Source organism: Astatotilapia calliptera, chromosome 20 (assembly GCF_900246225.1).
Source record: "Astatotilapia calliptera chromosome 20, fAstCal1.2, whole genome shotgun sequence".
NCBI lineage: Eukaryota > Metazoa > Chordata > Actinopteri > Cichliformes > Cichlidae > Astatotilapia > Astatotilapia calliptera.
Window position 1 is genome coordinate 10,436,340 of NC_039321.1, and position 18,818 is coordinate 10,455,157.

At 43.1% G+C, this 18,818-nt stretch overlaps 1 protein-coding gene across 2 annotated transcripts; it reads right to left on the minus strand.

Moving 5' to 3' along the window:
• Positions 1-2,894: 2,894 nt before the first annotated feature.
• ncoa6 (nuclear receptor coactivator 6) lies at positions 2,895-17,656 on the minus strand. Of its 2 annotated transcripts, XM_026153820.1 has the most exons (18): positions 17,547-17,656; positions 16,993-17,069; positions 14,046-14,383; positions 13,452-13,607; positions 13,184-13,306; positions 12,817-12,939; positions 11,914-12,720; positions 11,666-11,797; positions 9,255-10,551; positions 9,033-9,151; positions 8,272-8,783; positions 7,942-8,178; positions 4,782-7,809; positions 4,367-4,423; positions 4,223-4,253; positions 3,728-3,769; positions 3,346-3,479; positions 2,895-3,255 (listed from the first exon to the last, which is right to left on the minus strand). In XM_026153820.1, exons 3-18 carry the CDS (start codon positions 14,341-14,343, stop codon positions 3,209-3,211), a joined length of 7,143 nt encoding a protein of 2,380 aa, XP_026009605.1. In that variant the 5' UTR covers positions 14,344-14,383; positions 16,993-17,069; positions 17,547-17,656; the 3' UTR covers positions 2,895-3,208. The 2 variants fall into 2 exon arrangements, with proteins under 2 accessions (XP_026009605.1, XP_026009604.1); XM_026153819.1 differs by lacking the exon at positions 16,993-17,069.
• Between the last annotated feature and the right edge of the window lie 1,162 nt (positions 17,657-18,818).

The following is an 18,818-nucleotide window of genomic DNA, read 5'->3' on the forward strand; positions in this document are numbered from 1 at the left end:
ATGGTGTTCGGTCTGTGAGACCCGTTTTCAGTTTTTTTCAAAAGAAAAATTAAACAATTAATTATTTTTTCAACCTGAAATTAATTGGCTTTGGCTTATTTTCTGTGAAGAACATAAATCTGGACTAATTTTCAATGACCTCATACTGTACCTCCCCCCACGCATTTACATTACATACAAGGTGTTCGGGTCCACTGGACCCAGGTCTAATAAAAGTGTTGAAAGCGCAGGTCCTGTGTTCCCACACTCTGTCCTCCTCCTTTCTGGTGCTGCTGATAGTGTTTTCTTCCCCTCCTGCTCCCGCACAAAGTTGCAACATTGTTGAAAATTCAACTATCGACACCGTCTGCTCTGACATTCCCACACATTTTACCCTCTTTCTTGAGGGATCCAAATTTTATTTTCTCATACCCTGTCCCACCTGCAAATTAGGGGCATAATACTATAAATAAGACTTTGCCAGTGTGGTTCTTTATCACAACTGATCAAGATGGCAAAAGATTATCTGCTGCGAGGGCCATCCAATTGATTTTGGAAAAGAGAGAGGCTTCGGATGATGATGTTGACAAAGAGGTTTCAGAATATTTCACATTTCTGAAAATTCAGAGTCTGACAGTGACTTTGAAGAAGAGGACGAGGTTGATCACCATTTAGTAACAAAACGAAGACGAGCACCCCATCTGCAGCCAGCTCCAGGACCAGAACAAGCCCACCAGACAGCAAGTGAAGAAATATGGATGTCAATAACTGGTGAAATTGAATGGTCTTCTTGCCCAAGAAATGAGCCACCCTGCAGAGCTGTTACTGTGATAAGCCAGGGCCAACACGGCTGACAGTTACTCATGTGCAGGACATCAAGTCTTCATTTGAGCTTTTCATCCCAGATCCCATCCAGAAAATTATTCTGGATTGCAGTAATCTAGAAGGAAGGTGTTTTTTTGGAGAGAGGTGGAAGGAGATGGACCAAATTCATCTAAGAACCCCAAAGGCCTACTTTGGGGTTTTTATCCTTGCAGGAGTTTTCAGGTCCAAAGGGGAATCCACCGAATCCCTGTGGGATTCAGAAACCGGCACGAACCTTTCCGTGCATCAATGTCTCTGGAAAACTTCCACAAAATTTCCAGGATTATCTGTTTTTAACCGAGACGACAGACCAGCTCGACGGCAGAGAGACAAGCTAGCTGCCATCAGGACAGTGTGGGATAAGTGTGTGCACCACCTCCCCTGTTTTACAACCCTGGGCCTAATGTCACCATTGATGAGCAGCTGATCCCATTTAGTTGTGAAACATATTGCTTCACGTGTAAATGTGTTGTGTCTTTCCACTCACTCCACTTGATTATAACTGATTTATTTTTTTTATAACATTTTATAAAAAGAAACAAAAAACGAGAAGCACATTAATTCATAAATGTGATCTAACAAAGGTAAAGGGAAAAAAATAACCATGTTTGCTGTTCATATGGCTTGTAATTGGGATGAAGTAAACATCTGTTGAGTAATTTAACATAAAATTGTTTGATAGTGTTAATTTGGAAAGCCAAAACTCTGGCGGGTCCACCAGACCCATGAACACTGGCTGAGTAACAAAACTATGAACACCACACAAGGGTTAAGCCATGTTTCCGAAGTAACAAAGAGCCGACGGATGGCCTGGATTGCAGAGCAAATATAACGTTTCAGAACACTCCAGCTCACATGTTAGTCTGCTCCAAGCATTTCCACGAAGGTACGTCTTCTGTTGTAGTTGTGATTGTGTAATTTATCTTAATATAATTGTTGATGTAGGTTACAAAGAAGTCTTATATTGATTTGAACTGAATTTGTTGCGCTATGCTGCTTTGTTCACTGTGGCTTTGCGGGCTAATGTTTGTTGTGTTTTGTAGGAAAACCAGCCTACAAAATGCTGGAATGCGATCCACCCTCTGTCAACCGGGGTCATACCGATTGGAAAGCTGCTACCACAGCGGGATTTGATCGGTTAAGACAGAGAGCGATATCAAAACAGCCACGAAGCGTCCCGCATATATGTGCCCAAGTGTTGTATTGAAGCAATCAAGTGATGAATAACGATTTTCCAGTATGTTGTTTTGCAATAGTTTTGTTTTTGTTTTTGTACCGAAGCAGCTAATAAAGCATAATGGAATACAATTTTGCCTCTTTCTTGTAAGATTCTATAATAGAATGAAACAATAATGCCAGTTATAAATAAAAACAATAAATTGAATGAATTACGAAACACTCATTTTATTTATATTAGATCTGAAAATGTTGTGTAATACTACAACCTGAAAAGACGTTGGCCTGTACAGGAGATAAAGGGGAAAAAAACAGCAGCTGTTAAATGGAATAGTCCAAATCACAAAAGTAAACTGGACCTGGGCTTGTTGCAGGGATCTGAAGTTACTAAACATATTGTGAGTGTATGCACTCACACTTAGGACCATATAATAATAAATAGGTGCGTGATGAAAGTTGGGCACCACGCTAACGTCCTTACTCCACTCTGTATGCTCGTATGGGTCTGACCATTTCACTCCTTTGATTTTTTTCCTCGTCCTTTTTTTGCCATTTCGTCAAGTCTGTCTTTGTTTGGACCTGCCGTGTTCTCCGTCGTTTTGTACATAACTGTTTTTGGGGCGAATAAAATGCAAGTAGGGATTAAAACCGCAGAATTAATGATTACCGATGCTGGAAATACTAGCGCTTGATGCAGTGTTTTTTTTTAAATTTCTGCCACAGGTACCCACAAAACAATGCGCGAAAGTCACGTGGTCTGTCAATCTCTATATAGTTTTACTGGTCTGGCCCGCTTAAACTCAAAGTCTGACATTCCTGTTTAAAGCAACTAAAGAGTGAATTAAGGGCAACACACAGATCAAATGACTCATTTCCACAGAAAAAAAGCGGTAGAAAATTTTATTTGTTTTACATTATACCGTCATGACAAGCTGCACCATCTATCTTCACATGATTAATCCAGCATTTCATATAAAAAGCACATTCACACAAACTGTATGCACACCTAACTACAATCTCACGTGGACACGACAATAGCATGATTCCTTTTAAAACAATCTGTACACAGGTCTCTTCCTCTAGTAAAAATTTATAATCCTGCTCAGAGAAACCATTATCAAGTGATTCACAGCGGGGAAACAAAAACATTTACAGTACATTTCACAGGTAAACACAACTGTAGTCGTGCCTACTTAGACTTCCTTCTCTTGGCCTGCGTGGGGCTCGCTCCAGCTTCTGTCAAAGAGAAGACATGCATTTGTGTCGGGGAAATGGTAGCAGGCACAGCTTGGATATAGTGATTGATACGGTGTCTTTTTTAATTACCTTTCACAGCAGCACTGGTTGCAGGCCTGGCCGATCTCTTCCTAAGGCTGCTGTCTGCTACTGGCTCCTCCTCCACCTCTTTCTCAGCCCGGGAGCTGCGCCTGCTTGGCCCTTTGGGCTTCTCCACAGCAGCTCTGGGAGAACAAGATAGAAAAGGGGAAAAAATGGAAAAGAAAAGGAGAACAACACAAGAAAGTTTTACCAAACAGACAACGGTGTGAGTTAACTCTGCTCTAGTCAGAGAAAGATATAATACCAATCAGGACTCTGCTGTTTTTCCTCGTCTACCACAGATACTGTCCATCTTCATCCCGACAGCATCCACTACGCTGACATGATCACTGCTTGTGTCTTTTCAGCACAAACGTGTTAAAATACATACCTTGAGACTAAGTTGATGGGCGCCTTTCTTTTCTTTGCCCATCTGTGATAGAAGTGGAAAAACAGCGGTAAACTATACACTGTGCTGAACAAAACATGGCTTCACTTCCCCCCACCACAACACGACAATCCCCAGGAAAAGAAACATGGCCATAAAGGTCAGTGGGAGAGCTGCAATTTGTTCTGTGATGGGCTGCTCATTGTTCAACCTTTTGACATGCATTAATATAATTATATTGTTGCATGCTTATCATACGTACCCATTGCTGGGGCCATATGGCTCATTGATTTCACCATGTATCCCTCCGTGGCCAAGCAAATGAACTCCCTGAGTTTCAGTGAAGCTTGAAATGTCTAAGCATTTCTTCTTCAAAAGCATCAATCTTAAGATTAGGCCAGCTTTTTCAAAGATCAGCAGTAAGGGACACCTTAAAAACCCTAGCCCGTGACACATTACACAGCAATTAACAAACCATAACAAAGAACATGATCTTACCCCTGTTCAGAACCGGTCGAAGCCTCTTCACCTGAACAAAACAAAAACAGGAATTATTCACGTGCAATTTAAATTCCAATTGCTTATATTCTATTTTAGAGAGAAGTATTTTAACAGCTCAAAAACAAGGATGACAACACTAACCGGTCTTCTCGGTAGCAGTAGGTTCCTGTGACTGTGGAGCTTCTTGTTGAATAGGTGCTGGGAGGTGAAAGAATAAAACAGTTCAATTGACATATCTAAATAAATAACACATTAAAATACACACCACTAACTGTTCACATATGGGCACATATGATATAGCTATGTAATTGTATATAGGGAGCTAAGCAGTGGATTCTTCCCACTATGGGAATCAGTTGCCAGAATATTTGCACAGAGAAACAGCCTTTTTCTATCGAAAAAGACATAAACATTAAACAATACTTCATACATAAGCTAGCATTATACACGTTTTTTGTAACATACAATAAGTGGACCTAAGCACATGACTGACATGTAGTGCATTAAGGTGCTCATCAGCTTCAAAAATTAATGTAGCTCACGGCTGCACATTTACCTGCTGTGGTCTGAGTGGTTTCAGCAGCTGCTCCAGCTGTTGGGATGGAGGGCTCCACAGCTGTTGCAGGGTCAGACTGGCCTGCTGGAACTCCGCTTGGGTTAGCAGCTGGAGAGGATGTGGTCTGGGAACCCTCGCGAACAGGTCCAGGTGTGGCAAGGGTTGGAATAATGGACGGTACTGGACTTTGCACAAGAGGAACTGTGGAGAGCACAGCTGAAGAAGAAACACCAGTGGGAGTACCAACTACAGCCACAACAGGAGCTTGAGATGTTACAGCTTGCATTGGGGTTGAGACTGAAGCTGGTGCATGTGCTTGAGTCTGGCTTATAATCTGAGTAGGAGCAGTGACTTGACCAGGAACTGGGACTGGAGATGAAACTGCAGATATAGCAAGGGTGTTTTGGGAAACAGCAGTAGTATGGGGGGCTTGTGCTTCAATCTGAATGGCTGGACTAGCAGGAGGATGAAAGACCTGTGGTGGCACAGCCCCTGTGTGCCCCTGTGCAGGCCTTTCCACAGGACTTTGCTGGGAGTCCGCTGTAACAGAAACAGCTACAGCAACCTGTGCAGGCTTACTTCTTAACTGGGCAGTTGGAGATGAAGAAACAGGGCTTTTCCGGACGGTGTTAACAGCCCCAGGACTAGAGCAGGGAAGAGGAGAAGCCAGAGGTGGCTGAAAGGGAGATGCTGAAGGGTTGGGATGAGGAGATGGCTGTGGAACTGGGTGAGATTTTGGAGTAGAAATAGCCTCACCGGGGCTTTCTGTTTTGTTAGCTGCTGGGTTACTTTGAAGACCTAGGGGAGGTGCTGGGGCCGGTGATGACATACTAGTGGCAATCTGAAGCTGTCCAACAGCATTTCTAGTGGGCTGACTGCTGGTCATGTTAGTCCCTGAGGACTGGATAGAGCTTGGAGCAGCAGAAAGCTGGATATTTGCATTTGACACTTGGATAGACCCCACCATGGTGACTGACTGAGATACCACTGTAGTATTGGGAGCCACAGATGAACTTGGGACCTGGAAAATTGGGTTGATAAATACAGGGGTGGTTGTGATGAACTGAGGAGGTCGGGATGCTGAGCTCTGCTGCCGGATGTCCTGAGGTCTAATGTTCCTGTGAGGGACAGCCACCATAGTTGAAACCATAGATGTGGGCGGCTGTGAAGCAGGGGCAGAAGTGATAGGGTTTGAGGCCACAAACACAGTGATCTGGTTGGGGGAAATGGTGCTAGAAGAGGCAGGGATCTGTATGACTGAGTGTACACTTGTCACAGTTTTAGGACTAGGGCTTGGTTTAGTAGCCGAACCAATTGGGTTTACAGCAGAGCTAGAGTTCGAACTACTACTAACTGTGGACGCAGAACTAATCTGACTGGAAGCAATTGTACTGGGGTTTACACTTGTGGTGGCATTAGTGTTGGTACTGACTGTGTGTGTAGGTGTTGCATTTACATTTGAACTAGGAATGACACCAAGACTGGAAACTGGGTTTTGATTAAGGCTGGGAGTGGTATTGGAGTTCATGCTATTGGGAGGATGTGAACCAGGAACTGAAACAGGCAGTAAGTTAGGACTGCTGGTAGGGACTGGGACAGCAGGTTTGAGTTTAGCTTCGGTTTCTGCAGTATTAGCAACAGACACTGCCACATCTGTGCTTTGGGAATTACTGTGAAGTGGTCTTTCTGGATCAAAAGCAGACTTAGGACTGTCCTTTCCCATTACATCCCTAACAGTACTACTCTGTACGGTTCTCAGGGACATATTTGGAACACCTGTGTTATCCAGTAACTGGTTTAGGGAAGTCGGGGCTGCTCTGATAGCAGGTGAGACCTCGGACTCCTGTACAGGCGCTGAATGCGTCAGCTGCCTATCAACAGTGCAAGCCTGCAGTTCCAAGTCAGTTTTAGGCTGCTGAGGTGCAGGCAGACGAGGGCTAGTCATTCTGGGTGCTGATAACTCCCTTAAAGGCTGTGGCTGTGACTGAGACTGTGGTATCTGTCGCTGCTCTGCTGTTATCATTCCCTGACTATCCCTGACTCCATCAGCAGGGTTACCTTGAATTCCATGAAGGTTGCTCTGGGTCTGCTGCGCCTCCATGGAACCAGTCACTTGTGAAGCCATAGATACTGGACTTGGAGGTACTGAGGTAGGGCTTAGCATCATTGTTTGCCCCTGAGGACTGACCAACTGCTGCTGGTGTGGAGGGCCAGTGACAGCCATTTTTGCCCCTTTCTGTCTTCCTGGACTCGGGGTGGCTGACTTACGACTAGAGGCTGGGCTTGACCTCCTACTATTGCTGGGACTTGCCCTCTTACCCTGCACTCCAGCTGGTTTGTCCTGTTTAGCACCTACCATCCCAGTACCAGAACCAGCAGAAAATGCCTGCTGATTGTTGTTAGTGTTATTTCCACCAGCACTGCCATTGTTGTTTCCTGGTAAAGTTAGGTTAGGAGGTGCCTGTCCAATGGCTTTCAGAGTTGTTGGATTAAGACCTTGCTGATCAAATCCCCTGTTTAGGTTTGGTTGCCTTGGAGGCAAAGGAATGTTAATTTTGGGAGGAAAAAGCCCTGCAATAGAGGCATTTAGCCTCTCGGGTGAAAGGTTAATTTCTGAGGGTTCAGTACTGGGTGGACGATTGGTTGGGGTGAGGGGATGGTGGTATGGTCTGGGGCTGGCTCTGTTGGGGGTTTTAGGTCTTGAACTCTGTGAGGTTGTGGGGACATTGGGGAAATGAAGACCAGGCATGGGACCTCCTTGTTGAGGTTGAGTGGGTAACTGCTGCTGAGGACTAGCTCCAGTATGCTGGGGCATTTGCGCTGAACCAGGGACTTGCTTCATCATGTGAGTGTTGGAGGCCTGATTGCCCACAATCTGTTGAGTGCCATTTCCTGGTTGTCCCCCCATTTCTGGGCCACCAGGTCTGTCCTGCTTTGAGTGGGCACCTGAAGGGGCTTCTTCAGATCCAGTTCCTTGGGGAGCCTGTCCTGCATCAGAATGGGACATTCGTCGTGCAGCCCCTGCAAGCTAAAAAGTAGAGAGGAAAAACAAAGGCAAATTGTTCATATTACATCTTTGCACTCCAAACTTAAATGCTAAAAAAAAAAATAGATGAGAATTTCAGCACTATGTTAATGTATGTCCCAACAGGGCCCTCACCTGTGGGTTCACTATCAGGGGCATTCCTCTGGCTTTGTCAGGTGATGGTGGCACCCCTCCAGGTCCTTGAAGGCTGATCATCACAGGCATGTTGCCTTGCTGTGAGACAGGATGTCTTTGCACCTCAGTTTGATTGCCCATTCCTCGGGGAGGTAGCTGCCCTCCTGGAGGGATGGGCATACGATTCTTCGCCTGCTCCTGCTGCATCTTCAGCATCATCATCATCTGCTGTTGTTGCTAGAAAGAAACATGAGGCTCACTGCTAAGTATGAACTGACATATTGTTATGCTAATACCAAAAATTATCACCAATGTACATAACTTTATTACCTGCTGTTGCAGGTGTGGTTGCTGTTGTGGTTGCTGCTGTAGCTGATGAGGGTGCATTTGGGGCTGGCCTTGACCTGTAGTCTGCTGTCCTGTCATTCCCTGCTGTCCTTGTGCATTCTGGAGACCTTGTATCTGTTGCATGTGTTGCATCTGCTGCTGCTGCAACTGTTGCTGCTGCTGCAACTGTTGCTGCTGTTGCTGTAACTGTTGCTGCTGCTGCAACTGTTGCTGCTGTTGCTGTATTTGCTGTTGCATTTGCTGCTGCTGATGCTGCATTTGTTGTTGCTGCATCTGCTGTTGTTGTATGTGCTGCATCTGTTGTTGTTGTTGCTGTGATGGTGGTTGTTGTTGCTGCTGCTGCTGCTGCATCTGCTGTTGTTGTTGCTGTGATGGTGGTTGTTGTTGCTGCTGCTGCTGTTGTTGTTGCTGCGATGGTGGTTGTTGTTGTTGCTGCATAAATTGCATGGGTACTTGCTGCAATACTCTTTGATCTCCAGGCTGGCCAGGAAAGCCTAAGTAAAAGCATAAAAAGATTCACAAACAAACAAACAAACAAACAAACAAATATATATATATATATATATATATATATATATATATATATATATATATATATATATATTTTTTTTTTTTTTTTTTTTTTTTTTTTAAAAGATGCAGTAAAAAAGTTTACTGCAAATAAATAAAGTTAGGGTATTTACCCTGGACTGAATGCAACTTAAATGTGCACAAAATAACTGGAAATGTATGTTGCTATTTACCTCCAGGCCTGTTAGCAAATTCAGGGTGTTTCTGGCCTGCGTTGTCTAAGCCCATACCATGTTCACCACCAAGATTTGGCAGTTCAGCATCCTCCATGCCAGCAGCCACTTCAAGACTACTAAGAAGAGAAAGAAATTGTTGAACAATTAGACAATTAACCAATGAGTGATGAAAATAAATTGCATCCCATGGCAAAAACTGTTACAAGTACAAATTATTACCCAAGTCCCTCTACTTGCTGTTGACCTTCTCCCTCTTTGGGCTTCTTCTTGCGTGCTGGCTTCTTCTTTTTGGGTTTGGCTGGATTTCCCCCACCTGCTCCTTGTTTTCCTCCTGGTCCAAATTGGCTGGCTGAAATATCACTCTGCAGCAGATTGACCAGCAGTGGGCTAGTCAGTGTAACATCTTTGCTAACAGGAAAGCCACCTGGCTGTCCACAAGGTCCTGCAATCTGCATCTGACCTGGAAACTGTGAGTTGAAATTCATGCCATGACCTGGAAAGTGCCCATTTCCCATCTGCATGTGCTGGGGGCCTCCCATCATGCTTTGCTGTTGCTGTGCCTGCATATCAGGAACCATTTGTTGTACTCCCAAATCTCCTGTCCCACTGTTTGGATCCCCCATGGCATGTGGATGTTGCTGAGCTGCCTGTTGTTGTTGTTGCTGCTGCTGCTGTTGCATCATGGCTTGTTGTTGCTTCTGCTGCTGTTGTAACTGCTGCTGTTGCAACTGTTGTTGAATGAGAGGGTGCCCTGAAGGCAGTCTCATCTGTTGCCCATGCATGCCCATAACTTGATTAGGATTTCCAGCAACAGGAACCTGCTGAGACTGTTGCTGATTCATCTGCTGGTGCTGCTGTTGCTGTTGCAGCTGCTGTTGCAGCTGGTGTTGTTGCATTTGCTGCTGCTGAAGTTGAGCCATTTGTTGTTGTTGCTGTGGAGTCATCTGCTGTGGGCCAACCTGACCCTGGAACTGAGCCATGTTACCTGGTACATTTGGAGAAGGGCCACGCATCATCTGCCCAGGCATAACCCCGGCTGGCATCTTGCCCCCGAAAGCCTGCTTGTTGCCTTGCATCTGGTTGGCAACCATTTGTTCCATCATTGAGTTTTGTTGCTGCTGTTGTTGTTGCTGCTGCTGCTGCAGGAGCATGGCCTGGTGCCCTTGGCCTCCAACCATCTGACCCTGCCCATGCATCACCCCCTGGCCTTGCTGAGGCATCATCTGCTTGGGTGGGGTCATCCCTCCTCTCTGCCCTTGATTGATGGGCCTTGAGAGGACAGTCTGACCTGCACCCTGGCCTTGAACCATCTGGCTGGGGGAGGAGGACACAGGCTGGGCCTGATGCTGGAGGCCCATCATCTGGGTCTGGAGGCCAGGCTGTTGCTGGCCCATACTAGGCCCAGCAGTTGTACCAGGTGCTGAACCTGCCATGCTACTTTGAACACCCATAACATTAGGTGGAGCATGGGGTGGTCCCTGCATTGAGTTTGGTGTAGAGGCTGATGGTTGAGCTCCTAATGCAAAATGGGTTGGGGAGGGACATAAAGACAATAACTTAATGGATTTCATGTGAGGTAATCAGCTATTATGCCTTCTGCTAACTGCACACAGAGCCATGCTTTGTTAAATTAGATTATAAAGTGTCCAGAGATAAGTTACTATTAGTCTACTATAAGTCACCTACTATTATGTGAAAGGTGTAGTTAATTTGTTTGACATGAAGTTCACACAAAAACTACCATATCTTTCATCTGAATTGCTGGAGAAGTGAAACATGTCCAAAGGAAGAGTCGATTAAATTTTGGTGTGAATTCTCATCACTTTCTTTAAAGCCCCAGTTGCCGATTCGGTCTGCGACGAATCGGCAACCACTGATTACTAGGGAAAATGTGTTATCGCTTATGCCAACCACCTAGGTTGCTGAGTTGCTACGGGCTTGCTGATGGGTCTCTAGGCCTGCTTGACAAAATGGAGCACTGGCTTTTTGCAGACTTAAGATCGTGCTCTTATTCAATGTGTCAGTCTTATGCATGTTGCACTGACACTGACAAATACATTCTCATCTTTATCAGAAACGGCACAGGTGGATCCATAGCATAAATAATTTAAAATACATTACTCTAATATTTTAATGAAAAACTTGATAAAAAAAAAAAAAAGCCAAATTGTGACTTGGTCTTAACAAGGGTAAACAGAATACATTACTCTTAACAAAAAGGAAAATAGATTAAGCTACTTACTGATGCCATTTTTTTAATGAACCCTTTTATTTTAGTACAAATGGCACTGTATGGCCTGCCGACCGCTATTAAGTTTGTCAAAATCAAAGTTAAGGCCTATAATGAATTTATTGCTATTTATTATACATTATTGCATTATTATACATTATTAACTATTTTAAGCTGTTTCTCAGTGATCTAATAATGCTAAACTACAAACTCTGCAACTATACGCTCTAACAATACAAATATATTTATTAAATGTAAAAAATTCTGATTGTCTTAACAGTTTAATGGCCAAAAGAAAATAAATAACTATATAAAAGACGCCCATGTATTAGAAAAGCAGATAACTGTGTTGCACCTAAGACATAAATCCCACATGTGTGCAGTGTTGTAGACATTTTACCTGTGTGAGCCATTGCTTGGCTGCTCTGTAGCTGCTGGCCGGGGCCTCCAACAGGGGTTCCTGGAGTGCTAGCACTCACCTGACCTTGAACAAAGTTTGGGGTTGGAAAGCCTATGGGTCGCTTTGGCATACCTGCATATATAAAACATTTTGATATTTTAGACATCTTAGAACCAAATACGTAATGTTTTTCTGATAACCAAAAACGTGTTTTTAGTGTGACAATAAATAATTATGAAGCATCTCACCTGGGTGAACTTGGGCCCCAGGCTGTCCATGCTGGGGCATTCCCATGAATGCCTGTTGCATGTTACCCTGTTGACTGAGGGCTGCCCTTCCTGGTGAACCTATACCCTGGGGGAAGCCCTGTGGAGTTGTAGGTCTCTGAGCCATCATAGGTGGTGTCCCTGGTGAACCCTGCTGAAAAGGAGATGAGGACGAACCAGGGGATTTGGCAGTGAGGTTACCCTGTGGTCCAGTAGTTGGTGGTAGGGGTGGAGGGGGTCTTGGTGGCCCTGCAACACCAGTGGCAGGCTGTTGACCTTTAGGCTGGGGAGCAGCAAACTGACCCATTCCAGCCTGTTGTTGTTGTTGCTGTAATTGTCCCTGTCCCATCGCACCGAATACCTGCCCAGCCTGCTGGCTGCCAACTGGGTAGGGGGGCGGAGGATGACTGGGGGTCTGAACTGTAGCAAGGGAAGGTGGGCGTTGAACTATCTGTGCTTGGGGTGGGGGCTTTCTCCAGGCAGGGCCTCCTTGGGCTGTGGGTGGTTGGAGGACACCAGGAGGCAACTGATTCCAGCCAGAGGGCGCAGCCATCTGGCCTGATTGGTTGAATGGAGGTCTAGGTCCAAGTTGGGAGAGCTGAGCCTGTTGCTGCTGGTGATGCTGATGTTGTAGCTGCTGCAGTGCAGCAGGATTGAGCGGTCTCCCAGCCTGTAGAGCCTGCATGTGATGTGCAGCTTGAGGAGGCATGGGGCCTGAGCCATGGGGACCAGCCTGTTGGTGCTGAAGCTGTTGCTGCTGTTGGACTGACATCATTGGATCCATCGCATCTGTGAGTCAGGAAGGTGCAATTTTTCCTGTTACAGTACAGTATAAAATGCAACATATCCTAAAATGCAACATGTAGAGAAATAAGAAACCTGAACCTGTTTGTGAAGGTGGTCTCTGAAGTCGAGGGTGGATCTGTCCACTACTACTTGGTAACATAGTCTGACCTACCATGCCAGGCCCTGGAGGAACCATTGATGGATTAGCCATTCGAACCCCTCCTAGAGGAAATATAAGCATATTTATTCATTATGAAATACAAAAATAAAAATAATACAAAAATGTGTAAATACTTCTTTGAAAACAAAACAAATTCACAATTACTAACAAGACCACATTAGGGATAACAAGAACCAAAAACGAAGTATCCAATACAAATTGTAATTTATTCAAAAAACTAGTAAAAGAAATATTAAACAAATTTTCAAGAACTTCCTCTGTGTGTTAATTTGAGTAAAGTAATACCTGGACCAGGCTGACCAGGAAAACCAGCATCCATTCTTATCTGACCAGGTGCACCCATTGGTCCATTCACCCTGACTTCTTGTCCTCGATTTGGTCCCATAGCCACATTGATGGCACCTTCCCCTGAACATCAATGGACAGAAACAATAAGTAACTTAATCTGTACAGAAAGTCCTGTTTGCATGCTTTATATTGAAGTGCCATCGACAAAAATGGTCTCATGCATCCTGCTTTGACGTGCAGTGAACCGTGAGGACTGTGCCGTTACCTTCTATCTGGACAGAGAGAATCCCCAGGTCTCTGAGCTGCTGCTGGTTGTTCTGGGCCAACAGACGGAGACGCTCAGCAGCATCCCGAGGAATGTTGAAGGTAACCCGCACACTGTTCCACGGCTCCACATGCTGTGGTTGAAGCCGCTCAGGGCCTAGAGGAGCAATAATTAATGAGGTGGTCTTGCAATTACAGTGCACAGAAGGGAATTTTTTTTCTGGTTATTGGGGGGGAAAGACCAGGACACAAATGGTAACATGTCTGCATTTGCAATCCTTGTAAAACTTGTTTTACAAGACAGAATCAAAGTCAGTGTACCATAGATCGTTAAAGATTCATCACATTAGAATGCCATTTTATATTGTCAAGTGTCAACAGACCCCTAAGAGTCAACATTACAATCAGAAACATGGAAAGATCCAAGTGGATTCTGCTCAAGACTGATATAAATGCAGACATCAGTAGAAACAACTTTCAGTAGCACTTGAAAGTTTGCATTTGTTCATCTATTAATGAGCAGCTTTTTAAAATGCAAATTGTCAAACACAAATAACTTTTTCAAAATAAAAGCATTAAAGGAAATAGAACTAACCCATATCAAGCACGTTTGGTATCCCTCTGAGGATTGTCTCAAGTTTCTGAATGAAGTCTTCATCATCCATATTTCCTTGAAAGGCAACAAAGACTGTAAAATCTTCTCCCTCCCCACTTTTTCCTTCCCCGCCATCGTGGTTCTCAAGTTTCTCTTCTTCTGTTACTGTGCTTTCATGGCAACTGTCAGCATCCTCTCCTGCATCATCCCCAACACCAGAGTCCCTGTCGGATTCATTATCAGCCTCTAGGTACTCCGTCCTCTGGGATGTCTCAGGTGGGGTGCGGTGGTGTGCCATCCTCCCTTCTTAGTAGGAGTGGCGTATGAGCTGTTTTATGCTGCAATCACACATTAGACATAGATTAAGAGTATAATAGGGTAGGCCTGACACAAAGTTTATGTTAAGCCACATGATGCCTGATAGACAGTATACAGCCAATTATTTTATTTTACATTTTACCTATTTTAACTGATATGTGACCTCTGTTGAAACCCAAACCAAACTAACTACACTGGTTCAGAAAAAAGATTAAATACATAAATAATCCCAAATTCATTTTATAATCCAAAATGTCTCAGTTGAAAAAATAAAATAAACTGGACAGCATCAGTGTTTGTGACAAATAACTGAAAATGTGAGTTATAATTGAATTTTTTTAAATATGTATTATATATTAGTATAATATATATGCTTGATGGCTCAGCTGTAGGTGGTAGGCACCAATCTTAAAGGGAAACAAGGTAAGGACACAAAGTTCTATGAAAAAGAGTTGCGTGACCCCTCATTTGTTTATATTTTCTTTGGAAACACTACACAAAAAGGCCCTGGCCTGATGGTAGATTTAAACTCAGGCCCTTCTTGCTGTGAGGTAACAAATGCTAACCGCTGTCACATTGAGCAGTTTCTGAGTGGAGTTTACATGTTCTCCCCACATCTGTGTGAGTTCTTTCTGGGTACTCTGGCTTCCCCCTACAGTCCAAAGACATGCAGTTAGGTTTGGTTAACTAGTAATATGGTAATTCTAAATTGTCCATAGTGTGAATTTGAGTGTGAATGATTGTCTGTCTCTCTGTCTGTCCTGCGACAGACTGGCAACCTATCCAAGGCGTACTCAGTCTGTAGCCCTATCGCAGGTTGGGATAGGCTCCAGAACCCCCAACAACCCTGCTAAGTGGACGAAAATAGAAGGATGGAGCTACACTTGCTTTTATTTTTTTAAGTGGTCTCCAGCAATAGTTCTCCAGGCTTTCTGAAGGTCTTTCAAAGATTTTCACTGGTCTTTGGCTTTTTCATTCACTGTCCATGACCATTTCAGAAGAATGTGGTTTTATTTGTGAAGTCAATTAACACTGACCTATGAATCATTCAAACATAAAAAGGCACCCAACTAAAGGAATGACCCGTGTTGTGTCTACACATAACAAACAGCAAAGAACCTGTCTAAAATGTATCTTAAGGCACTTTGTTGCAAGCAGCCTGTTGCAAAAACATAATTTGTTCCCAGGAGACATCTTGTTTTGTTTGAGGTGAAACAAAAAAACTGTCCTTAAAAATCTGGGGTACAACAGAAGTGACAGGGCTAAACTGAACTACATATTGCAAAAAAACAGTACCATTCTTAAGGAAAGGGAAAAGAGGAAAAAAGGCAGTGGTATGCCAAATTACGCCTGAAATGGACCAAAAATTAGAGTGATGAACTTACAGATTGATGAACCGAAATTTGAAAGTTCTGCAGGGCTCTAGAGTGCAACCAATTTGGTCGCACATGCGACCTAATTTCTTAATGGTGTGACTAAAAAAAAATTGGGTTAGGCTAGGTTGCACCAGTGCGACCAACCATTCGAGTAAATAAAAAAAAAGTCTCTGCGTGGTCAGCAACAGACACACATTATGCCCATATCGTGGTCTAAACCAATCAGAGATAGTCAAGGGTGCAGGACCTCTCTGATTGGCCGTGGTCCAGATATTCCTGTAGGCCTACGTGTGTGTGTGTACATTTGAAAGTGCAGGTGGATAGAAAGGGGTAAGTAGCCTAGGCCCGATAGAAGTGGATGTAGCTGTGGGTAATGAGAAAAGATGAAAAGAACGCTTGATAACTTCTTCGTTAAGTTAAGGCCCGATCCGTCCGAAATTCATAGCCAGTGTTCTGACACGGACCCATCATCCTCTCAGGTTATGTCTAATACTGGTCTGGAGACGGCATCAGATAATGAGCCACATACGATCAACTCCGGGCCAGAGCCTACTGAAAGTAAAAGGGGGAAAGTGTATACATTTCGAAGAGAGTGGCTTGACCAGTTTCCCTGATAAGATACAGTAAAGCTAACAACATGATGCACTGCAATGGAGGATAGTCCATAAGCTATCAAGCTGTTCTTTTGTGCTGATCCACCTAAAAAAAAAAAAGTTAGACGCACCAGTGCAACCGTGGCAAAAGGCTAGTCTACAGCCCTGTTCTGTGTCAAATGGCAGATAATGTATGGGAGAAGTCAGGAGAGAAAAAAGTATCTACAACCATCTGTCAAACACGGTGGACCACTCTGTCTTGGTTTAGGGCTGCATTGAGGAAAAGCACCGTCAGATTTTGATCCACTATACAATAGCATGGTGGCATGGTTGTTAGCTCTGTTCCATAGACCTATTCCTAAAGGCTACTTAAGGAAATTACTTGCCTAAAAGAAAGCTTGCCTAAGAGTTCAGGCTGTGTTGAAGAATAAACGTGGTCATATCAGATGTTGACTTTCAAGCTTTTTAGAATTGTACAAACTCTGCTTTCACCTCATATACTGTATTTTTCCACATGTTTAACTAAATCTCTGCACCATTTCTCAAGCAAACTGAACAGAAATGAGTAGTGGCTCAAGACAATAGCACAGTACAGCAAAGACCTATAAATTCCCGTCAAGTATGTAAATGGCCATCATTGCAAATCATACGTTAACACACCTGTAATACAATGACGTCACTTTGACCGGTGATGGTGAAGTTATTATCGAAGACATGTCAAATAACAGAAGATTGTTCTGTAAGAGGTACAGTTATTTGAAGTATAGGTTAATTTCCATCACTGCCAATTAAAGTGTTACAACACATAAATTTACTGCCATGAACCGTAACTTGCTTTACATCAACGGCCCAGCCGTGGCACAGGCCTTAGCGCAAACATAAGCTAACGTAAAGCGATCAAAATCCGCAGGGCGACCACAGATTGCCCATATCCTATGCTGCTATGCATTTTCTTGGCCTCTTGAGCACATTTAATAGCCGAAAGTAACACGGCTTTCACCACACTGTGAAAGACGTCAAAATTAACGTCAAGGCTGTTCCCCCTGGCTTCTCCATAGGCTCCAGTTAGCGATCGTTAGCTACGTTAGCTGGTTAGCACAGAAGGTAATTCAGCATGAATGCATTGAAACGCAATGCATTAGCTTTCCAATTCCCTAAGTTTAGCTTACAACATATGATAAGTAAAATAGGCGTAAGAAAAGCAAAAGCCTTACCACATATATTCATCTGAAAATAAGTTGAAGCAGTCGGCATCTGCTTGCTAGATTAGCTAACAAAACATGAATCAAATACAGTGTAAATTTACAGCAAGTTACAACTTCCGGCGATGATTTTCAAAATAAAAACAGAGGAAGTAACAACGTTTTTTTGTAATAAAGGTAACTGAAGTAAATAAAAATAATTTACATCATTCTAAAATTGTAATAATAATAATAAATATTATTATTTTATAATTCGGTTTTGTAAAATACCAGCTGAATAATTTTAAATGGGCATTTTCTGTCAAATAGAGTAGTGGGGTTGTCACTACTTGTTACTACCACATTAGAAAGCACTATGGAATTCTGTCAGTATCACACATTTGCACTTGTATCTTGTAATTTTAATTGGTGCGACTATTTTTTGTTTTGTTTTGGTATTAAAAGATCCCATAATATTAGTAATTAAAAATAGACACTTATTAAAAAGCTCAAAGCAGTAGCTTTGCTTTGAAACAGTTTTTCACAAGCCGTGGTGGTAGAAAAGTTAAAATGTTTAACAAGAGGTCAGTTGGGGATGGTTGTCTCACTGGTCTTAGGGTTGGTTCTCACAGGTATGACAAATCTTTTTGTTTGTTGGTTGGCAGAATGGTTTGTGTTAAGTCATGCACAAATAGCCAGACCAATTTGTTGTCTGAAAAAAATAATCTCACAAATATTGTACCAGTCCAGGGGTGTACATTTGTCATAATTGACCTGGGTAAGTTACAGGGTTGCTAGATCTTTAGAACTTTAAAATACATCTCTTTCCTTACATGTATAACTGAGCATCCATCCAGACTTTCATTCTTCTTCTGACATGTTTACACTGACTTGTTTACTATTGCGTAGATTACCTGTGGTAAAAATCCTGCACAAAAAGATTTTAAAAAGATTCTGGCTGTTTTAATGATATCAGTGATACAAAACTTCAGAATACACTCATGAATGTGGAATCTGTTCTCATTTGTTTTTGTGGCTTTAATAAAGGTTACATTGTCAAAACACTGCAAATTCCTAATTTTAACTGCTCATATGTAGAATAAGTCACAATAATTATCACTGCTTCAAATTCACAGTTTAAATACACAGAACACTAGGTGGTGTTCAAACTTATTGATGGCTCTATCTGAAAGGCAGAAAACCCCCTCACAACATTACACATTCTTTTTTTAATCACAATTTTTATTGAAACCCAATTAATAACTATAGGTACAACCAAACCTGCTATGGGGTTGGTTGTCACAA

What these genes read in the sequence shown, in the direction of transcription:
- ncoa6 (XM_026153819.1), bottom strand. Translation starts at nt 14,343, where the DNA reads ATGGCACACCACCGCACCCCACCTGAGACATCCCAGAGGACGGAGTAC. An exon ending in GAGACCACCTTCACAAACAG is followed by an intron (nt 12,721 to 12,816) that starts GTTCAGGTTTCT and finishes CCTGACTCACAG; the next exon opens with ATGCGATGGATCCAATGATG. An exon ending in AACCAGTGCTGCTGTGAAAG is followed by an intron (nt 3,256 to 3,345) that starts GTAATTAAAAAA and finishes TCTCTTTGACAG; the next exon opens with AAGCTGGAGCGAGCCCCACG.